This window comes from Hyperolius riggenbachi, chromosome 8 (assembly GCF_040937935.1).
Source record: "Hyperolius riggenbachi isolate aHypRig1 chromosome 8, aHypRig1.pri, whole genome shotgun sequence".
In the NCBI taxonomy this organism is placed as follows: Eukaryota; Metazoa; Chordata; class Amphibia; order Anura; family Hyperoliidae; genus Hyperolius; species Hyperolius riggenbachi.
In genome coordinates, this window is record NC_090653.1 from 130,438,514 (window position 1) to 130,461,818 (window position 23,305).

Consider the following 23,305-nt stretch of genomic DNA (forward strand, 5'->3'; position numbering starts at 1 on the left):
AACACTGACTAAATCATTTATACATAATTATTGTAAAAATGAAGCACTTTTTTATTAGATTTTAACTGGAGTTCCTCTTTAAAAACTGCACATGCTCTAAACCAAGAAGACTACAGTAAAAATATTTAAAGTCAATGGGAAGTGACAAAACAAAAAAAATTCAAACATACCTAAGGAGAGGGAAATCTCTGGGTCCTATAAAGCACAGGTCCCCAACCTTTTTTGGCCCGAGGACCAATTCCCAGGCTAAACATTTTTCCGGGGACCGGTGGGGGTGGGTGTTAGCGTAGTTTTGTGGGGAAAGGGGGGGGTTTGAACTGGAGGGAAGGTGGTTCTGGGCACGTGGACAGCTTACTGGGCCTCCTAACCCTCACACTAGCACATTTTAAGTGGGACAGGGTCTCCCCCACATGTGCACACCCTCCAACACAATATGCCATGTATTTCTTTAACACCTGCCCCCCACAGCAAACTGAAGCCTGACTCCTGTCAACCAGCCTTTCAAACTCACTCCCATCAAGGTGTGGCCAGTTAACCAGCCCCTGCATCCCACAGGGAGAACATACCACACAACCAATGTAAACTAGACTAGAGGCAGTTGTCAAACCTAATCAAGCTAGAAAATTCTCAATGTCTACTACCCTAAGACCGCAATAATAAAGTGCATAGTGCCTGTTAATAAGTTTTGCTGCAATATTACACTCTCCTGCAGAAAAAAGCATTGAGTGCATGAAAGAAAAAGTGTGAAAATCAATCAACAGAAAAGTGCATCATTGCAGTAATAAATCAGAAGCCATTAACCATAGGATTAAACACAAAAAAACCTGGGCTAACACAATAGTGTAGCAGTGATAATGTAAACGCCTACCCAGTATGAAAGACAGCAGTATCTGTTTATAAGGCTGAGAAATCAGTGCAGCAGTGAAAGGGTAAACAACTGCCAGGAAAAGAGACTCTGCAGTGAGCATATCGGAAGAGAGTAGTGCAACAGACAGCCGTGAGTAGCTGCGTCTAGTTAAAAATGGCGCCGGCAAAAAAATGGCGCCCCCTTCTGCCCGATATATGTTTAAAACGATATTTATCGTTTTAAAGGTTAAAATAGTGCAGACCTTTTGAACGAAATTTATCGTTTTAAAACTTTTTTTTTTTGTCCTGCCTGAACGATATTTATCGTTTTAACCCTTGCTTTGCTGCCGTTTGGAAAATATCTGCCCGCCGGCTTTAATGTTTAATAGCAAAGCCCCCTTAAAAGCTAAAAACACCAAATTTGCAGGGAATGTTAAGAAGAAAATTGTGAACAAGAGGAAATTTTTTTTTTCAAAAAGACCTTATAGTTTTTGAGAAAATCGATTTTGAATATTCTTCTTCTGACCGTGGGAAAATTAAACGCCCGCCGACTTTAGCGGTTAATAGCAAAGCCCCTTTAAATGCCAGAAACACCAAATGTGTAGGGAATGTTAAGAATAATAGTGGGAACACGAAGAAAAGACCTTATAGTTTTTGAGAAAATCGATTTTAAATCTTCAAAGAGGAAATGTTTCTATTTAAATCGCGTACTGACATTTCCGTGGAAACTTTTTCTGCCGACTTTAGCAGTTAATAGCAAAGTCCCCTTAAATCCTAGCAACACCAAATTTGCAGGATATGTTAAAAAGATACTGGGAAACAAGATTTAAAAAAAAAAAAATTGAAACATTTTATTTATTTATTTTTTTTAATTTAAAATTTGTGGGTTATGTTCAGAGTGTGGGAAATTTTTTGAAAAAAATGACGTGGGGTCCCCCCTCCCGAGCCTCTGTAGCCCCTTGTCTCCCATGCAGGCTGGGATAGCCAGAATGCGGAGCCCCGGTCGACTGGGGCTTCGCACCCTGAGCTATACCAGCCCGCATGGTCCATGGTATGGGGGGGCTTCGGAGGGGAGGGGCGGCCAAGCCTTCCCCTCCCCCCCGGAGCCCTTGTCCAATCCATGGACAAGGGGCTCTTCCCCACCTCCGGTGCCCCAGGAGGAGGTGGGGGCGACGACTCCCTGGGGGGGTGGTTCATGGTGGCATCTGGGAGTCCCCTTTAAGAAGGGGACCCCAAGATGCCCACCCCCCTCCCAGGAGAAATGAGTATAGGGCTACTTTGTACCCCTTACCCATTTCCACAAAGGGTTAAATGAAATAAAAACACAACAACGAGAAAAGTCCTTTAATGTTCTAAATTAACCAGAAATACATACCTGTACCTTTAAGAAAAAAATCCCACGTCAATTAGGTCCCACGACAGTATCCTCTGTCTTGCGACCTTCTGTTACATCTTGATTGAAGATCTCCGCTGCCCCGACGCCACACACGCCGCCTCCGCCGCCCTGCTCTTAGCTATACTTAGTATAGCTAAGAGCAAAAAGCATCTTTAAATTTTAGCTCCAATGGTCCCCATTGGTTCCTTAACAGACCAATGGGGATCAGGAGGATCCCCATTGGTCGATAAGGAACCAATGGGGAGCCTTGGAGCCAAAATTTAAAGATGCTTTTTGTTCTCAGCTATACTTAGTATAGCTGAGAGTTGCGTCTATGCATCTATATAGACGCATTAGCGCTAGCTGCCGCTGCCCTCCCTGCCTCCCCCCACCTGTCACCCTCACCCATGCTGGCACCCATGGGTGCAATGGGTGTCAGCATGGGTGAGGGTGACAGGTGGGGGGAGGCAGGGAGGGCAGCGGCAGCTAGCGCTAATGCGTCTATATAGACGCATAGACGCACTCTCAGCTATACTTAGTATAGCTAAGAGAAGTGCGGCGGAGGCGGCGTGTGTGGCGTCGGGGCGGCGGAGATCTTCAATCAAGATGTATCAGAAGATCGCAAGATGGAGGATACTGTCGTGGGACCTGATTGGTGTGGGATTTTTTTCTTAAAGGTACAGGTAAGTATTTGTGGTTAATTTAGAACATTAAAGGACTTTTCTCGTGGTTGTGTTTTTATTTCATTTAACCCTTTGTGGAAATGGGTAAGGGGCACTTTGTACCTCTATATTCATTTCTCCTGGGAGGGGGGTGGGCATCTGGGGGTCCCCTTCTTAAAGGGGACTCCCAGATGCCACCATGAACCCCCCCCCCCAGGGAGTCGTCACCCTCCGCCTCCACCTGGGGCAAGGGAGGCGGGGGAAGAGCCCCTTGTCCATGGATTGGACAAGGGGCTCTGGGGGGGGAGGGGGAGGCTTGGCCGCCCCTCCCCCCCCCCCCGGAGCCCCCCCACACCATGGACCATGCGGGCTGGTATAGCTCAGGGTGCGAAGCCCCAGTCGGCCGGGGCTCCGCATTCTGGCTATCCATGCCTGCATGGGGGACAAGGGGTTACAGAGGCTCGGGAGGGGGGACCCCACGTCGTTTTTTTTTTAGTTTCAAACATTTTTATTAAAATAGAAGCAGTAAAATATTGTACAGCTTTAAAGTGTTGCCCCTAAGGGGGCTACAGCTAGAGAAAACAGAACATATTGTGAACAGAGATGTTGGTACTACATATACAGTAGGCGTACGGTACATTTGTACATAGTAAATAAGGTAACCAGAGCAGAACTGGAAATAGTAAATGATTTGCGAGTTTAAATTGTGAATGCACAGGAACGGAGGCCCAACAGAGTGGAAGCGTTCATCCAGGGCTGCCAAGTTTTGTTAAAAGTGTCAAAGGTGTCATTGGTAATAGCAAGTAAACGCTCGGAGATTAAAATGTCCAGCAAGATTTTATCTACCATTTGCACTGAGAGTATTGGTTGCTGCCATTGGCGGGCAATATGTGATCTGGCTGCTTTAGCAATATGCTGCGCCAGTCTATGTGAGGGGTGTTTCCATTTCGGGGGCTTGTCCCCAAACAGTAGAAGGGCTGGGTCAGGGCTTAAGGATGTTTGTAACGCAGTGCTAATTATTGAGGTAATTTTGGCCCAGAATTTCTGGACCTTTGGGCAGAACCACCATATGTGCGCCACGTCTCCAACTCTTCCGCAATTTCGGTAGCAGAGATTTGTTTTAGAGGGATCAATTCCATGCAATCTGGAAGGGGTGATGTATGCTCGGTGGAGGAGTTTATAGTTTGTTTCAATGTGAGAATAATAATTGCTTCCCTTGGACAAAGTAGTACAGCATTTAGACCATCTTTCTGGAGTAAGGGTGATTCCCAGGTCTAATTCCCAAGCTATCATAGGTTTAAGCTTCTGGGGTTGGGGGGGCTGTGAGAGAATGGAATATAGTAGAGATATAAGGCCTCCTTCTAAGGGTCTAAGGTCACACCATGCCTCATATGGCGAGCGTTGGGGAACAGAGGACCCCTTTAGTCCCATGGATAGTAGAAAGTGGTATAGCTGCATAGCAGCGAAGTGCTCAGACGGAGGCGGTTCAAGTTTGGACTTGAATTGTTCCCATGAGGGAATCCTATCATTTACAACAAGGTGCTTTAGGTGAGTGATTTGTTTCGCTTTCCACCACCCAAAGGCTTTAGGGTCTAGTCCTGGTAAAAACATAGGATTGCCAAACAGTGGGAGAGATAAGGGGATCTTTGTTTGTAGTTCTTTTTTATATCTAGCAGATCGCCATATGGACAGGGAGTGAGCTGATAAGGGAGAATTGTGCTTTATTGAGGTAGGTAGGGGCGTCAGGGACCATTGTAGTGCTGGTAGTGTGAATGGTTCTAAGAGGTCAGTTTCGATTTGTGCCCAAAGTGGTGCGTTAAATTTAGAGTGGATCTGCGCAAGTTGTGCTATCTGGGCAGCCCTATAGTATACTACAAGGTTAGGGACACCAAGCCCACCCTTTGTCCTATTGAGATACATTAGGGTTTGATTTATGCGACTTCTCTTATTATTGTTAATGAATTTGAAAATAGCATTTTGTAGGGCCCTGAGCTTTTGTTGGGTAACTAGGATTGGAAGAGTGCGAAATAGATATAATAGGCGGGGAAGGAGGTTCATGCGAACTGCTTGTATTCTACCTGTCCAAGAGATATTCGGAAGGTTCCATTTTAATAAGTCTCTAAGTAGCTGTGAAATCATAGGCTTATAGTTCAGGTCATATAGGTCATTTGGGTCTGCAGAGATCTTAATGCCTAGGTATGTGATATATTTGCGTTGTAGGGTGAGGCCTAGTGAGGATGTCAAGCGTTCTGCCTGGGTGTGTGGAAGATTGGCAAAGAGGATTTCTGTTTTGGCTACATTAAGTTGGAGACCAGATATGGTTCCAAAATTTTTTACTAAGGTCAATAAGTTGGGGATTGATGTGTGTGGCGAGGTGAGTGTGAGAAGCAGGTCGTCTGCAAAGAGGCTTGCTTTGTAGGTTTTATTAGCTATTTTTATTCCTTGTATGTCAGGAGATTGTCTGATTTCTTCTGCCAGGGGCTCAATCACCAACGCGAACAGCGCCGGTGAGAGCGGGCATCCCTGTCTCGTGCCTCTTCTAATTGGGATGTTAATGGGAGAGGTAGATGGTAGTTTCAGGTGGGCCGTGGGATAGGAATATAACCCCTGAATTGCCTGTAGGAAGTTTCCGCCAATACCCGCCCTCTGTAAGGTCTGCAGCATGTAGTCCCAGTCTATGGTGTCGAAGGCCTTCTCCATGTCCAGTGCAGCTAGTGCTACAGGCTCTTTTCGCTTTTTAGCGACATGGAGAAGGCCCACCACTTTTCTCACATTATCCGGCGCTTGTCTCAAGGGGATGAACCCCACCTGGTCCTTGTGTATTAGCGGGGATAGGAATTTGTTTAATCTGGTGACAAGGATGGACGTAAAAAGTTTGTAATCTAAATTGAGAAGTGAGATGGGGCGGTAATTCTTCACATCTAGAGGGTCTCTATTGGGTTTAGGGATTACCGCAATCATTGATTGGAGGAATTCAGTTGGGGGGGTGTTGCCCTGAAGGATAGAGTTAAAAAATTTGAGGAGGTGTGGGATGAGATGATTTTTAAATTTCTTATAGTATATGGCAGAGTAGCCATCTGGCCCAGGGGCCTTGCCATTTTTAAGGCGTTTAATTGCGTTTCTTAACTCATCTTCATTAATAGGGAGACTGAGTTCTTGTGCTTTTTCAGGTCTAAGGCGAGGTAGTGGTAGCTGCTGTAGGTAGGAAGCTGGTGGGGCATGAGGCAAGGCGGGAGGTTTTTGGGCGTATAGGCTAGTGTAATATTCAGCAAATTGTTGATGGATTTTTAGGGGGTCTGAAGAGACGTTGCCTTGTTTAGTTCGAATTTGCAGGACTTTGTTAAGGTATTGAGTTTCTCTAAGTTTTTTGGCCAGCCAAGAGTTAGGTTTATTGTATTGGGCGTAGAGTTTAGATCTCGTCCACCTAAGTGCCCTTTCCGTCCGTGAAGATAGGTTAATATTTAATTGGGCTAAAGTCGATTCAATTTGTCTTTGAAGGTATATAGTTGGGGTTTGGGCATGAGCTATTTTTAGTTTGGAGAGCTTGAATTCTAAATTTGACTGCTGTTCGAGTTTATGTCTTTTGTGCTGTGCAGCTAGCCTTATTAATTGTCCTCTAATTGTGGCTTTATGTGCAAACCACACTGTTGAGGGCTTAACTGATGGTAAGTCATTGGTTCTAAAATAGTCTGATATTTTTTCTTCAATGTCTAGCTCGTTTTCAGGGGAGGTTAGTAGACTTTCATTCAGTCTCCATGGTGGTCGTGTCAAGGGCACAGAGGGGGAGGTGCATGCTGTCACCACCATATCGTGATCTGACCATGAGCTTATATGCGTTCTAGAGTATATCAGGTTAGGTATGAGGGATGATGACATGTAAATTACATCTATGCGCGAGTAGGTTTTGTGGGGGTGCGAAAAGAAGGTGTAGGATCTAGATTGGGGGTTGTATTCTCTCCAGGTGTCAACTAAATGGAGCGAGGCCATAAGAGTTTGGAGAGTTTTTGATTGTTGGGTTTGTCTGTGGCTAGAGGAGGAGGTTGACCTGTCTAACACGGGGTTGGGGGCTATGTTGAAGTCTCCTGCCCATATTATTTGAGCTTTAGGATATTCTTCAAGTTTTTTGAGGATTGTTTTAATAGTGGTGAGAGGTGATTCAGGTGGAGAATATGAGTTAATTATGCAGATTTCGTTATTTTGGATGTAGCCATAAAGGATCATATAGGTCCCATCATCGTCAGTTATTGTTTTGTCTACCCTGAAGGGCAAGGCGTTATGTAAAAGGGTTATAACGCCTCTATGCTTGCTAGAGGCCGATGAGGCAAAACAGCGCTGGAAATGATTGTGGAAGTATCTAGGGTGTGAAGTTTTAGTAAAGTGGGTCTCTTGCAGACAGATAATGTCTGGAGAGCATTTTTGATAATCTATAAATGCTTTCCTCCGTTTTATTGGCGAGTTGAGCCCTTTCACATTGTGTGATAGTATTTTAAAGGAGGACATTGGGTTTAGGGTAATCTAGTCTTTTTGGTAGCGCTATTGTACCTCCTCCGCCCCGGCATGTTTGCAAAAGGTATATTAGTGGTGTAAGGCTTGAAAGGTTACCACAGTACATCTGCGTGTCAGTATTATAGGATGTAGTACCATACATATAACAACAACAAAAAAGAAAATTAACTAAATAATAACAAAGCGAGAACGCTTGGTTCTCGGATTTAGGCAAAACGCCTTCAGGTATGGGTTGCATAGACAGAGTTAATAAGGCTCTGAGTGTGCATTCCATCGAGTGGGGGACAGCACTTTGGGTATTTCAGGCCACCACTCTAATCTATTTACTTATCGTAAGCTCTATGTAAATAACTGTTAATATAACATGTGAAGTGCAACGGCACCACCTAGTGGGCAAAATAACTAATTCTTATAACAGAAGGAAACTACTAATGCAATTAGCTGTTAGGCATATGACATAAAAGTTCTGCACTACAGATTAGTTAGTATTATATAGCTATGAGGAAGTTAGAGAGTTAGGGGACACCCCTAGCTCAAGTTAGAGGGCATGAGGCCAATTGGGATTATATGCATTTGGGTGTGATGCATGCAAGCCTCCGCGTGCTTGGTAGAAGTGGGAGAAACCGTTCGCCCTGGTCTTTTCCTCAAAGGGAGGTCCATTCGGTCTCTGTTGGCAAATGTTCCAGGGGATATGGTGCTGCTCAGCTTTAAATATGTGAAATCCAGTATGTGTTCTGTTGGGGTGTAAGAGATTGTGGGGTAAAGTTATAAGCAATAGGCTGAGCCGCAAAGATAATAGTGGCCTGTTGGTTTTATCTAGTAGTGCAGAGTGTTCCAGGTGTTATGTGTCATACTCACGCCAGTATGGCACCGGCAACAGCAAGCGTGTAGTCTCCGTTGTAATCAAGCGTCCGAAGTGGAGGCTTGTGATGTTCGCTTTCTCGAGCTGTGAGTGGACCAGACACGAGCGGGTCGCGGGGCCCTTTGCGTAAGTGGTTCTTGAGGGATCGGCTCTATCGGGATCCCAGCAGATTCTAGGTGCCTGCGGGCTTCCTCTAGGTTTCGGGCGGAGTAAAGCTTCTCCCTGTGGGTAAAGCTGAGCGAGAATGGGAATCCCCACCGGTATTTGATGGAGGCCTTCTGGAGCGATGCGGTGATTGGTCTGAGTGCCCTTCGTCGTTGTATGGTAGCGGAGGCCAGGTCCGCATACAGCTGAACCGAGCCGGGGACACCCGGCAAGGCGGTGAGGTTGCGGGCTGCTTCCAGGACTATGTCTCGCACTTCCTCGTATTGAAACTTTAGTATGACATCGCGGGGAAGATCTTTGTTACGCGGTCTAGCCAGCGCTCTATGTATCCTCACCATGCGGAAGGATGATGGATCCATTTGTGGGAGGAGAGCTCCGAAGAGATTCAGGGCAGTTGGCTTCAGGTCCTCTATGGATTCTGGTAGGCCGCGGATTCTTATGTTTGCCCGTCTGCTCCTATTTTCCATATCTTCGAGTTTTAGCTCAAGAGTTTCAATTTTAGATGATTGGTCATCTATGATGTTCTTGTCCTCCTCAAGGGCATCTGAAATGGCGTCTGTTTGTTTCTCGAGATCTGCCACACGTCCTCCCAGCTCTCTAATTTGTATGGTGAAGTCTCGGACAGCCTCTTTCAGCTCCGCTCTAAAGACCCGTGTTATGTCTGCCAGCAAGGTGTCTGTGGAGGGGGTCTGAGCAGGACCCGAGCCGCTTGCCGCCATGGTAGCAGGAGATTGTGGAAGGGCGGCTGTCTTAGGCGAGGATTGCTTAGGAGATGCCGGGGAACCGTCGGCCATGTTGGTTTTTGTGGCGCGCGGCGCCGTCGCCTTTGTTTTAGGTGTGGCTGCCGAATGAGAGAGATTTTCTTGCTCCTTCTTCGCCTTTCCTCTCCGCGACATACCAGTGAAGCTCTATGCCAGTTTTGGGGTGTCCAGTCGCTGATTAAATGCTGCTATTAGCTGAAGAGTGGCAGCCTGAAAGCGGAGCTACAGGAACTACTTCATGCTCCGTTCGCGCCGCGCATGCGCCCCACGTCGTTTTTTTTTTAAAATTTGGTATCAATTTTTATTTTTTTAATGTTCTGAGTGTGGGAAATGAATTTAAAAAAAAGACGTGGGGTCCCCCCTCCCGAGCCCCTGTAACCCCTTGTCCCCCATGCAGGCTGGGATAGCCAGAATGCGGAGCCCCGGCCGACTGGGGCTTCGCACCCTGAGCTATACCAGCCCGCATGGTCCATGGTGTGAGGGGGCTCTGGGGGGGAGGGGCGGCCAAGCCTCCCCCTCTCCCCCAGAGCCCCTTGTCCAATCCATGGACAAGGGGCTCTTCCCCCGCCTCCCTTGCCCCAGGTGGAGGCGGGGGGGCGACGACTCCCTGGGGGGGTTCATGGTGGCATCTGGGAGTCCCCTTTAAGAAGGGGACCCCCAGATGCCCACCCCCCCTCCCAGGAGAAATGAGTATAGAGGTACAAAGTCCCCCTTATCCATTTCCACAAAGGGTTAAATGAAATAAAAACACAACCACGAGAAAAGTCCTTTAATGTTCTAAATTAACCACAAATACTTACCTGTACCTTTTTAAGAAAAAAATCCCACGCCAATCAGGTCCCACGACAGTATCCTCCATCTTGCGATCTTCTGATACATCTTGATTGAAGATCTCCGCCGCCCCGACGCCACACACGCCGCCTCCGCCGCACTGCTCTCAGCTATACTAAGTATAGCTGAGAGTGCGTCTATGCGTCTATATAGACGCATTAGCGCTAGCTGCCGCTGCCCTCCCTGCCTCCCCCCACCTGTCACCCTCACCCATGCTGACACCCAATGCACCCATGGGTGCCAGCATGGGTGAGGGTGACAGGTGGGTAAGGGGTACAAGGGGTACAAAGTAGCCCTATACTCATTTCTCCTGGGAGGGGGGTGGGCATCTGGGGGTCCCCTTCTTAAAGGGGACTCCCAGATGCCACCATGAACCCCCCCCAGGGAGTCGTCGCCCCCACCTCCTCCTGGGGCACCGGAGGTGGGGAAGAGCCCCTTGTCCATGGATTGGACAAGGGCTCCGGGGGGGAGGGGAAGGCTTGGCCGCCCCTCCCCCCCCCCCATACCATGGACCATGCGGGCTGGTATAGCTCAGGGTGCGAAGCCCCAGTCTGCCGGGGCTCCGCATTCTGGCTATCCCAGCCTGCATGGGAGACAAGGGGTTACAGAGGCTCGGGAGGGGGGACCCCACGTCATTTTTTTCAAAAAATTTCCCACACTCTGAACATAACCCACAAATTTTAATTAAAAAAATAAATAAAATGTTTCAATTTTTTTTAAAATATTGTTTCCCAGTATCTTTTTAACATATCCTGCAAATTTGGTGTTGCTAGGATTTAAGGGGACTTTGTTATTAACTGCTAAAGTCGGCGGAAAAAGTTTCCACGGAAATGTCAGTACGCGATTTAAATAGAAACATTTCCTCTTTGAAGATTTAAAATCGATTTTCTCAAAAACTATAAGGTCTTTTTGAACAATTTTTTTTCTTCGTGTTCCCACTATTCTTCTTAACATTCCCTACACATTTGGTGTTTCTGGCATTTAAAGGGGCTTTGCTATTAACCGCTAAAGTCGGCGGGCGTTTAATTTTCCCACGGTCAGAAGAAGAATATTCAAAATCGATTTTCTCAAAAACTATAAGGTCTTTTTGAAAAAAATTTTTTTCCTCTTGTTCACTATTTTCCTCTTAACATTCCCTGCAAATTTGGTGTTTTTAGCTTTTAAGGGGGCTTTGCTATTAAACATTAAAGCCGGCAGGCAGATATTTTCCAAACGGCAGCAAAGCAAGGGTTAAAACGATAAATATCGTTCGGGAGCAATACAAATATAAATATAAACGATAAATATCGTTTTTAAAGCCGGCGCCATTTTTTAGCTGTCAAAAACGAAAAATAACTAGCGATAGTGGTTCTCTATGGGGTGCCGTTTTTTAAGTACGATAACTGGCGCCATTTTTAACGGACCCCTGAGTAGCTAACCAGAAACTGCTACAAGGAGAGGACAGCGCCACCTAGTGACAATCCGCTGCCAGCAGCTCTGCATCAGTGATATACAGCGAGAGGAAAAGAGAGAGGCCAGGCTCACGGACCAGCTCAAAACGTCCTGCGGACCGGCAGTGGCACTCATGCATGCGCAGTACAGAGCTGCCCATCTTCAGGAACACTCAGTTTCCAAAGACTTCTGAAACCTCCTCCGTTGGAGATTCAAACAGGGGAGCCAACGTTGCAACAAGGGGACCGAGAGAGGAGCGGGAAGGCTCTATAGTATAGAGCCTTCCTGCTCCTCTCTCGGTTCCCTTGTTGCAACGCTGGCTCCCCTGTTTTAATCTCCACCGGAGGAGGCTTCAGAAGTCTTTGGAAACTGAGTGTTCCTGAAGACGGGCAGCTCTGTACTGCGCATGCATGAGTGCGCGAGAGAGCGTGCTCATGCGACTTCCAAAGCCTCCTTCGGTGGCAGAAAGCAGTATTTGACCAATTGATCGAATACTGCTACCTGGGGCGGCAGCACTGGATGAGGGATCCACAGAACCCAGAGGCTTCCCTCTCCTTAGGTAAGTATCTGTTTGAATTTTCTTTTTACAGGTTTCCATTGACTTTAATGTCACACAGAAAGAAATGTTTTAAGGGCCCTTTCCACTAGCCGCTGTGTGTCCTGCAAGACACACGACGGCACTTCCTTCTTCAGCGAGTACGCAGCTGAATCCCGGAAGCCATGCCATGTACGGCTATGGGATTCACTGCCACCCTTACGAAAAAATGCTGCAATGTCGGCAAGCGATTCAGACTGCGCCAGCATTATCCCCTATGGCAGAGTTTCCCTGATTTGCTTGCGGGGAAACTCTGTGGATTCGGCCCAATTTCCAAAGTAGTGGAAAAAGGCCTTAAAGTGACCCTAAAATCAGGAATAAAAAATGAGTTTAACTCACCTGGGGCTTCCCGCAGCCCCCTGAAGCTGATCGGTGCCCACGCTGACTCCATCAGATGTCCCTGGACCGACCGGCGGCGACTTCCGGTTTCGCCGTCACCGGCCGACAGGCTGGGAACGCGAGTGATTCTTCGCGTTCCCAGCCAGAATATCGCCCCCTATGCTGCTATTGCAGCCTCCCTAGGAACGCGAAGAATCAATCGCGTTCCCAGCCTGTCGGCCGGTGACGGCAAAACCGGAAGTCGCCGCCGGCCGGTCCAGGGACATCTGATGGAGTCAGCGTGGGCACCGATCAGCTTCAGGGGGCTGCGGGAAGCCCCAGGTGAGTTAAACTCATTTTTTATTCCTGACTTTAGGTTCACTTTAAGAGTTGATCTATATCTAGTATTATTAAACTGATGATACAACTGCCTTTTTTTCCAGACATTGCCAGTGGAAGTATTCTTTATATTTGAATCAAACAGACTTGTGCACAGGTAAGAGATCCATACCTGCAACATGAAGCATATTGCTTGGGGAAAGGTCATGTGCTCAGGGATTTGTAGTGATGTATTGCAGCAACTGATTTCTGTGCAAGCTTCCAGTTCTCATGAAACTGCAGAGATGAATTCCATATTATTATTGTGTATTTATTTATTTTAGTATTTATATAGCACCGACATATTACGCATATAGTTCTAATGCATTTTCTGCAGTGCTTTCCAGTGTGCGTTGGTCAATTCACACCACAATCTAACCTATTCTTGCCCCCTCAGATTAGGGACAGTTTTAATTATTCTGTATGCATTTGGAACCTGAAATACCTGGAGGAAATCCACACATGCACAGACCTGCGCAGGTACTTAATAGTTGGGGAAAATGACTACCTTTTCCCTGAAGATAAACCCTAGCATGATTTTTAAGGATGATCAAAATATAAACCCTACTCCAAAAGTAAGCCCTAGTTACAGATCCAAAGAAAAGGAAATTTAAAGGAACCCTGAAGTGACCGACTAAAAATTAGTTACTCGCCCTATGGCGAAGGAAGGCTCTGGATGCTTAAGAGCCTCTCAAGATCATTTCAGTCGGTGCAGGATCTGGAGAGACTTTCTCCTGAGTTTTCTCCTGTGTGATATTTTTAAATTTGTCAATAAAATGTCTTTTCACCAACTTTTTGGTACTTGCAAAGGGACTAAAAGTTATTTTAAAGAGAACCCAAGGCAGGCATTTGAAATCTTAAGACAAAGAGGCTTGTCCTATGCACAATGACATGTCTCTGTGTCTTTCTATTATCGCCTCTAGTCCCCCCCCCCCCCCCCCGTGGTCTGCTGTGCCCCCCTGTAAAAAGCGCCAAGCTATTGACCACCTTCTTGTCGCTAGGCTTTTATTTACCTGCGGCATGTTATTCAATCCGCGCTCCCCCGCCTCTGCCCGCCACCGTGAGCTTCCTCCAATCAGAAGCTAAGTCGCGACCTGGGAGGTACTTCCTGGGTTGTGGCTTAGCTTCCGATTGGAGGAAGCTCACGGAAGCTGGCAGCGGCAGGGGAGTGCGGATTGAATGACATGCCACAGGTAAATAGAAGGCTAGCGACAAGGAGATTGTCGCTAGCCTGGTGCTTTTTACAGGGGGGCACAGCAGACCCCGGGGGGGGGGGGGGGGGGACTAGAAGCTGCAACAGAGAGACACAGAGGCATGTGATTATGCATAGAACATGCCTCTGTGTCAGGAACTTCAGCCTAATCAAACATACATTCCATAACTTCCCTGGCGTTCAATTTTCCCAGGATTTCTGTGCAAACAGTGATAAAATTTAAAACTTTTTTTTTTCTTGTAACTTGCCAAAATGTGTCAAGCAAGGGTCTAGCATACAGTGCAGGAGAGTATTGATGTGTATGCACATTTATACTGTTCACAACATGTTTTTTTGGATGGACATTTCTGTCCATACCGCTAGGGAGTTTAAGTTACATTACTTATGTTAATTAAAATAGATAGGTAATATAACCTCTTACCCACCCTGTTTTAAAAGAACAGGCAAATGTTTGTGATTTCATGAGGGCAGCCATCTTTTTGGTTGAAAGGAGGTGACAGGGAGCATGAGACACAGTTCCAACTGTCCTGTGTACTTATCACCCTTCCCAGTTGCTAGGCAATGAGAACAACAACATCAGAAATCCCATCATGCTTTGCACAGCATCAGGGGAAAAAAGCCCGGGCAGTTTTCTTTGATTGGGTGGAGCATAGCTAAAAACGCAGCTAAAAATGATGCTTTGGGGGGGCGTGACCAGAAGTCGGGATGTGAGGACGCTTTCCCAGAGAGCTCCCGTGCAGGACACCTAAAATCCTGATAATACCGACCTAAATACCCCTTTACCTGGGAAAGCGATACAGATTTGTGTCCTACTCGCCTCCCTGAGCATTTTGACACCAAGATGTCCCGGATACGTAACACTGAGGCTGCATCCAAGCTTCAAAAGTTCAAGCATGGTCAGGAAGAAGATGACTCCTCGGACGAGGAACCACCCACGCCCTCTCTTCGGCAAATAATGGAGGCCATTAACAACTGCCAAGCTACCCTTACTACAATAAACACTAAACTAGAGGAGGTAAGGACCGATGTGTCACTTCTACGACAAGATATGCACACTCTCCGCTCCCGGGTTACCGATACGGAAGACCGCATAGGGAAGCTAGAGGACGAGGTGAAGCCTATCCCCTCCACTATCCGTAATATGAAGCAAGACGTCAAGTCGGTCTGTAGCAGACAAGAGGATTTTGAAAACCACAACCGTCGCTCGAACATACGCATAGTCAGGCTTTCAGAAAAATGATGCTTTGGTAAGAAAAACAAAGTTCTGATGCTGTGAAACTGTTAAAGAAACACCAAGCCGTTTCAGCGCTGCTGAGTAGATTTTTAGTCTGGAGGTTCACTTTAAGATCTAAAATACCCGCCTCTGGTTTTCTTTAAATAGAATCTGAAAAACTATCTGTTTCTCAGGAGAAAAAGTTAATTGCATAAGGGCCTCTGTGTCCTCGTTACCTGTTCAAATTTGCTGCCTTCAGGAGTCCTCAGAAGCACAAGGGTCCCTGAGTGCTTCCAAAGTCGGATGCATCCATACTCGGCATGCACAGTATGTGTCCACTCATCTACGTGAGTACTTGTGAATGTGAGTACTTCCGAAGGCAGCCAGAGGAGGGCTGAAGATGTATTTGATTGGGGGGACTTTTTTTTTATTCAGTTGCTTCAGTGTTGCTGTAAATGGTGTGTTGAGGCAGGTATATGGTAAACATGCAAAATAGTCAAATCAATTGGCAATAAATCGCAGCAGGACAGGTAAGCACACCCAAAACAATAAGGGTTGGCAAGTCCCAGGCTCTCTATAAATGTAGATAGTTATACACAGGGATAAAAAGGAAGTCGTGTCACAAGAAATTTATGGTGGAATTCAGGGTTTTAGGATGATGTTCCAGAATGTGATGACATGACTATATTAGAATACAAGTTGATTTTTTTTTTGTTTGTTCAAGAATAATTGTAGATTGTTGTTCATGAAAAAATAAAACATCCCCTGAAGAAGCCCTAACGCATCTTTTGGAACAAACCTTAACCGCTTCCGGACCACATTGGTAGAAATCTACGTCCTGAAGGTGGCTGCACGGCTGACAGGACGTAGATTTCACCTTCTCCGTCACAGGCTACTGCTGATCTTGCCGCTCTGCACCTGCCGCAGTTCACTCACCCTGCAGTCTGTAAGATGGCAGAGCTCTGTGAGACGGTAAGGAGTCACTTTCATTAGCAGGTATGTGCGGCAATTCATCGGGAGGTGCCATTGTTTGGTACCAGTGGTCTCTGGTCCTTAAGGGGCAGAGACTGCTAGTACGCAAAGGGTTAATATATGATCCTGCCTTATTTTTAGGGAAATAAGGTAGTTTCGAGGGCTACTGTTGAAAGTTATATCATCCAGAAACAGAGAAAAACTATTTAAAGGGGCACTATGGCGAAAAATTATGTTTTACAGTCACTGTACTATGCATAGCTGTTTGTAGAGCATAGTAGTTAACATGTAGTGAGTCACAGGGGTTTTTTCTAAAACACTGACATCAGCATGTTATACATTTGCAGTCACGTCGGCAGAAGTACCTTTCTGACGCGACTCAGCCTGATCCATGTAGCTGTAGGAGGCATCTTTCCCTGTTGCTGTAACTGACTCCCCTCTCTGCAGCACTGGAAGGTTTGTTCTAAATTTCAACTGCACGATCTCGTGCAGTTATACTGTTCCCCCATGTGCTGTAAAGAGTAGCAGCTTTTCTGCTGTGCAGGGAGTGGAACGCATCCTCCCTCTTAGGTGGGACGCAACTGCATGTGAGGAGGACTGTGGAGGAATGCATCATCATTACTGATGAAGCTGCCCGGCAAGGACCCCTGTAGCGAAGCTGGCATAGAAACGGACACCTAATGTTGTCCGTTTCTATGGCTACCAGGCTTCGCTCTGTGAAGTGCGCAGACAGAGCGGCGGCAGCTTGCAGAGCAGACACAAGCGCTGTAGCTGTGTCCTGCTAATTGTACAGTAGTGGTGATTGTTGTTTTTTTTGTGGTGAATTTTTTTTTTTACCCAATAGTTTCAGTATTTTTTTTCTAAAGCAAATTGCAGGTAGTTATTTATTTTTTTTTATTATTACTCTGTTGAATAACTACCTGCAATTTGCTTTAGAAAAAAAATACTGAAAAAACGATTGGGTAAAAAAAAAAATTCACCACAAAAAAAAACAACAATCACCACTACTGTACAATTAGCAGGACACAGCTACAGCGCTTGTGTCTGCTCTGCAAGCTGCCGCCGCTCTGTCTGCGCACTTCACAGAGCGAAGCCTGGTAGCCATAGAAACGGACAACATTAGGTGTCCGTTTCTATGCCAGCTTCGCTACAGGGGTCCTTGCCGGGCAGCTTCATCAGTAATGATGATGCATTCCTCCACAGTCCTCCTCACACGCAGTTGCGTCCCACCTAAGAGGGAGGATGCGTTCCACTCCCCGCACAGCAGAAAAGCTGCTACTCTTTACGGCACATGGGGGAACAGTATAACTGCAAGAGATCGTGCAGTTGAAATTTAGAACAAACCTTCCAGCGCTGCAGAGAGGGGAGTCAGTTACAGCAACAGGGAAAGATGCCTCCTACAGCTACATGGATCAGGCTGAGTTGCGTCGGAAAGGTACTTCTGCCGACGTGACTGCAAATGTATAACATGCTGATGTCAGTGTTTTAGAAAAAAACCCTGTGACTCACTACATGTTAACTACTATGCTCTACAAACAGCTATGCATAGTACAGTGACTGTAAAACATAATTTTTCGCCATAGTGCCCCTTTAAGATTCTCTTATTTGGCAAACCATTATTTGAAGGACATATTGTTTGTCAGCCTGACTTTATTTGTAACCAGCTCTGAAGATAATAAAAATTACTGTCCCCAACTCTCACCTATCTCCAATACAAAGCCAACATTAACTATGTACCTGATTTAATGATTGCATCTTCAAAAGACACCTGGCACAAGCGGGATATGGAGGCTGCCATATTTATTTCCTTTTAAACAATGCAAATTGCCTGGATGTCCTCCTGATCCTCTGCCTTTAATACTTTTAGCCATAGGCCCTGAACAAGCATGCAGATCAAGTTTGAGTAACGTTTGAATGTATTTGCCGCATGCTTGTTCCAGGTGTTAATTCAGATATTACTGATGCATGGAAGAACTGCAGGACTGCCAAGCAAATGGTATTGTTTAAAAGGAAAAAAAATTGCAGCCTCCATATAACTCTCACTGCAGGTGTCTCTTAACCATTTAAGCCTCCTGGACATAGAAGCTACATCCAGGAGGCTATGTGCGCTCCCGCGGCCGATTGCACGTGCGCTCCCGGATGCGGATCGTTAGCCCAGGAATCAATCAAACGGGACATGGTGCAGATGATGGATTCCTCTCCCCTGCAGAAAAAGCGACCGCTTCTCTCGGAAGCCTCGCTTTTTCTGCCTCTTGCGTCCCCCTAAGAGTACATGTTAGCAAAATGTACCCCCCAAAGAAAGCCTAATTGGTGGCGGAAAAAACTAGAAGGGAGGTGAACATTGCTCGGATGCATAAAGTGAAAACGACTGAGGGCTGAAGTGGTTAACTACTTGCCAACTGCACCACGCCAATTGGCGTGAGCAGTGCGGAAGCCCCAGGACCACTTCATGCCGATTGGCGTCAATGGCTGTCTATGGGGCTAGCAGCATCTCCTTCTTGGGGGGCGGAGCTCCGCCCCGCCCCGCGTTCAGTCTCCGAGCGGCGATTGCCGCTCGGGAGACTTAGACGGCGAAAAGGGTAGTACAGCGCTGTGATCAGCAGCAGTGCTGTACTGGGGACAGCTGTGTGACACTGCTGTCCCCCTGGGACATTAGAGAGCGATCGGCTCTTATAGGCAGAAGCCTACGACAGCCGATCGCCATGACTGGCCGGCTACGGGGAGGGAGGGGACATGATAATAAAAAAAAATAATATTTATAATAAAAAATAAAGCTATAAATATTTTAAAAAAACCAAACATCTGGGGGCCGATCAGACCCCACCAACAGAGAGCTCTGTTGGTGGGGAGAAAAGGGGGGGGGGGGAAATCACTTGTGTGCTGTTGTACGGCCCTGCAGCTTTGCCTTAAAGCTGCAGTGGCCTATTTTACTAAAACTGGCCTGGTCACTAGTGGGGGTTTAACACTGCGGTCCTCAAGTGGTTAAAGTGGACCTGAACTCTTGCACATGACTGAAAAAATACATGGAGGAATACACCCTGTATGTATTTAGGGCATTTAGCCTGTGTAATTCCCCCTCATTTGTGTCTAATCACAAGTTGTTATCTGATCTCTCCCCTGTGTCACATGACTGCCTATGGAAGAAAAGGCCATTTGAAAGCACAGGAGAGTAACAATATGTCTGTTTCCATGAATCAGGAAGTAGAAACAGTGCAGATTTATTTTAGGATTTGTATCAGCTGTAACAAATAAATGTTTTATGTTTAAAGGTTATTATACTGTTGCATATATTTTAGATCAGAGAGGATGTTCTGAGTTCAGGTCCACTTTAATGAGTTGGCAATGGTGGAGTGTCCTTGAGCCTTTTTTTTACTGTATGTGTTTATACTAATGCCTTGCATTTGTGATGACGGTTGCCTTTATTAAAACACTCAGCATGCTGCATTCTTATCTGAAAATGCTTGTTTGTTCCCCGTTTATATTCATGAATAAAGAAAAATCACATGCTATGTAAAGATGCATAGTGCGCATATGTGAAGTTTATTTGCACTATGGCAATGCCTTCTTTGCCAGCAATATGATAAATGCATTCAATGCATGGCTTTATCATTATCGCTGGCACTGAAATTTAGCCTGAGCAAATGAGCCTAAAGAGCTCACGAAACACGTTGCCATAGTCCAAATAAACTTTCATTTTTTTTCTGTAAGGATCATCTCTGAGATAAGCCACATCCTCTTTTTTTATTTTATTGGTTTTAAAGAATTTTATTCTCCCTGGCGCCTGTTACCGGAACATACACCAGTTGTGAGCGCTGTAATAACCACACAGGAGATTTGGGCACAGCCGGCACCACCATAGACTGTAATAGGAATTACGGCTATAGTGGTGCACAGTGAGTAACCTCAGTGCTGTCAGCAGATGGAGCTGAAGTTACTTTTAAAACACTGCAATTCGGCCACCAGCAATAGCTGTAAGCCAAATTACATCTTTCCCCACCATCCACGTGGACCTGGAGAGGGAATAGTAATTACCGTCACCGGGACTTGTGCAGGAGTAGGGTTAGCCATATTGCTGCTATATCCTGCACCCAAGTCTCCCGGCGGCAATTTCATAGGTATGCCACCAGTTGGGCTCCTGCTGTCACTTACACAAAGCAAGCCATTTCTAGAATAGTGGTAAAGCCCACATACTGCTGCACTATAGAAAAATGCTGTTTTAAAAGGTAAGGCAGCTAGATTTTAGATTTTTATTTAGATAGACATCAGATAATAAACACAGGATTAAAGATATGCCCATGAAGAGTTAACAGCAAGATATGAAATAATTCATTATCTATGCCTTACTTTTGTTCGCAGGCCTGGACAGACACGATTCAGAGAAAAATGGCTGAAAGACATCATTGAGAGCAAGAATATAATGATGGACAGTATTACATTTTAGTCACCAAAATTCTGCTGGTCGTAGTAGAAGTTTTACAACAGAGAGATGTAAACCCTGCTGGAATAAAAGGAAACAGTCAAAGCTTCAGACTTTTACTTTGTTACTGTGGATAAAAAGCATTAAAGGGAAGCTGTGCTTGTGTCAAATATATAGAATTGTACAGAGGATCTAAAACACAGGAACTTTCTCTGTGATTGAGGTTTGACTTCATCTTTTTGGAGGGACACACCAAGTACTAACTTACACCACTCACTTGTACTGTACACATCCAGAACAATAACAATCTGTATACATCGCTGCTGAGTAGGTTTAGCATTTTCCAGCTTGATGAACGGATTGTAGAAAATGGTTTACAGATGGTTTCAGGACATCAGGAACATTCCCTCTACTTTATGCAACAGGTGAGAACCAGGGAAGGAGGCCTGGGTATTTTGGCAACAATTCCGTTTGAATGCTTACATTTTGGTTACGGGGTCTTGGTGCACAGGAAGAGGGAGGAAGGAAATAGGGAGGGTCTTCCTGTTCCAACCCTACTCCATGCCTGGTTTTGGAGGCAGCCAGACATGAATATATTGACCTCTGTGCAGGCTACAAGGCTTATTATTGGTGCAGCTGGTGATCTGGGAGTGTTCCTCCTGATCATCTACAGAGTAAGGGCTGTTTCACACGAGTGATTGTGGGATGGGTATCACCGGCCACAGCGCCCATGGTTAAAGCGCTGCCCATCCAAGTGAAGTGAGCGCCGCATTTCAGCTGACCCTGGAAGCAACATGGACGCTCACCACTGCATCTCCATGTCCACCTGCGTGGTGAGAAATGTCAGAAGCTGACGAAGGCTGTCAAATGCACAAAAGCATTTGGCCAAAACGACGAGCAGATGTGAACTGGCCCTAAGGACCATTTTCCACTAAAAGGCACAATGGCAAATTCACTGTGATTGCAATTTTTTCTATCTACGCCTTTCATGAGACCATTTCACGATGCAATTGTGTTTTTCCAATGATTTATTAGTAGCAGAAAAAAAATGTAAACAGAAAAAAAATTGCACAGCCTAACATTGGTATATGATTTTCTTCTGCTACTATTGCCTAATTTAGTCGCTGAAAAATGTTTGTGGTAAAATAGAATTGCATCAGTGAAAAAGGGATCTTGTGATTTCCATGATAATCATAGTAACCTTGTGATTGGTAGGCATGGTGGAGTAGTGTTAGCACTCTCGCCTTGCAGCACTGGGTCCCTGATTCAAATCCCAGTCGGAGCACTATCTGCACGGAGTTTGTATGTTCCCCCTGTGTCTGTGTGGGTTTCCTCTGGGCACCCCAGTTTCCTCCCACATCCTAAAAACATATAGATAAGTTAATTGGCTTCCCCCTAAATTGGCCCTAGACTACGATACATACATAGACATATGACTATGGTAGGGATTACGTTGTGAGCCCCCTCTGAGGAACAGTTAAGTGACAGGAAAATATACTCTGTACAGCGCTGTAGAAAATGTTGGCACTATATAAACACTAATGCTACATACACACTTCAGATAAGTCTTTGGAAAAGGCAAGATCACAGACCAATTTTACCCCCTTCCATGTAGTATGAGAGCCATACTCTACACAATCTATTCTATGGAGCTGAACTCCCCATCAGATAGAAATCTTTGCAAGATGCTGCACACAAAGATGCCCGTACACATTCAAAAGATCATTATTTGCAAAAGATCTGTTCCTGCAAAAGACCCATTCCTGCAAAATGCATTCATAGTCTACGATATCTGTAGATCCTCATACACACCTTGTTTAACAGACAATCATCTGCAGATCAGATCCACCAGGATGGATTTTCAGATCTGCAGATGATTGCCAGAGATGCAGATGAATGTCTGTTAAACAAGGTGTGTATGAGGATCTGCAGATATAGACTATGAATGCATTTTGCAGGAATGGATATTTTGCAGATAATGATCTTTTAAATGTGTACAGCATCTTTGTGTGCAGCATCTTGCAAAGATTTCTATCTGATGGGGAATGCAGCTCCATAGAATAGACTGTGTAGAGTATGGCTCTCATACTACATGGAATGGCGTAAAATTGGTCTGATCTTGCCTTTTCCAAAGACTTATCTGTGTATGTAGCATAAGGCTACTGAGACAGTAGGATGTTGTGTTTGATGCGACGTCAATTCGCACAACACACCCCTAACGCAACGCATATACACTTTCACAGTGCGACGTTAAAGTCGCACGTTACAAAACGTATTCACTATGGAATGGAAACGGCACATGCGGAACATTTTAAAAAAGGAAAAACATTACTGAGCATGTGCAACACAAGTAACGCAGCAGATTCATTGTTAAACGCACAGCATGCAGCACCTTTTAACCACTTCCCGACCGCCTAACGCACAGCGGCGGCCGGGAAGTGGAGCCCTTAAGGACCAGCTCACCCACAGAGGCGGCGGTTCTTGTAAGGGCATGGGCGGAGCGATCGCGTCATCCATGACGCGATCCTCCGCCGGCGCCTGTCGCCGCTCACCCGCCGCAACATCCCTCCGGCTATACGGAAGCGCCGGCAGGATGTTAACCCCGCGATCGCCGCATACAAAGTGTATAATACACTTTGTAATGTTTACAAAGTGTATTATACAGGCTGCCTCCTGCCCTGGTGGTCCCAGTGTCCGAGGGACCACCAGGGCAGGCTGCAGCCACCCTATGTCGCACCCAAGCACACTGATTTCTCCCCC

At 45.9% G+C, this 23,305-nt stretch overlaps 1 protein-coding gene across 2 annotated transcripts in view; it reads left to right on the plus strand.

The window, feature by feature from the left end:
- Positions 1-20,650, plus strand: part of AKAP14 (A-kinase anchoring protein 14) — a 51,708-nt gene extending 31,058 nt beyond the window's left edge. For both annotated transcript variants that reach the window (XM_068251103.1, XM_068251102.1), the window contains exons 5-6: positions 12,796-12,848; positions 20,485-20,650. In XM_068251103.1, the coding sequence (XP_068107204.1) occupies positions 12,796-12,848; positions 20,485-20,569 (138 nt within the window). In that variant the 3' untranslated portion in view covers positions 20,570-20,650. The remainder of the gene's footprint in view (positions 1-12,795; positions 12,849-20,484) is intronic.
- Positions 20,651-23,305: the final 2,655 nt, after the last annotated feature.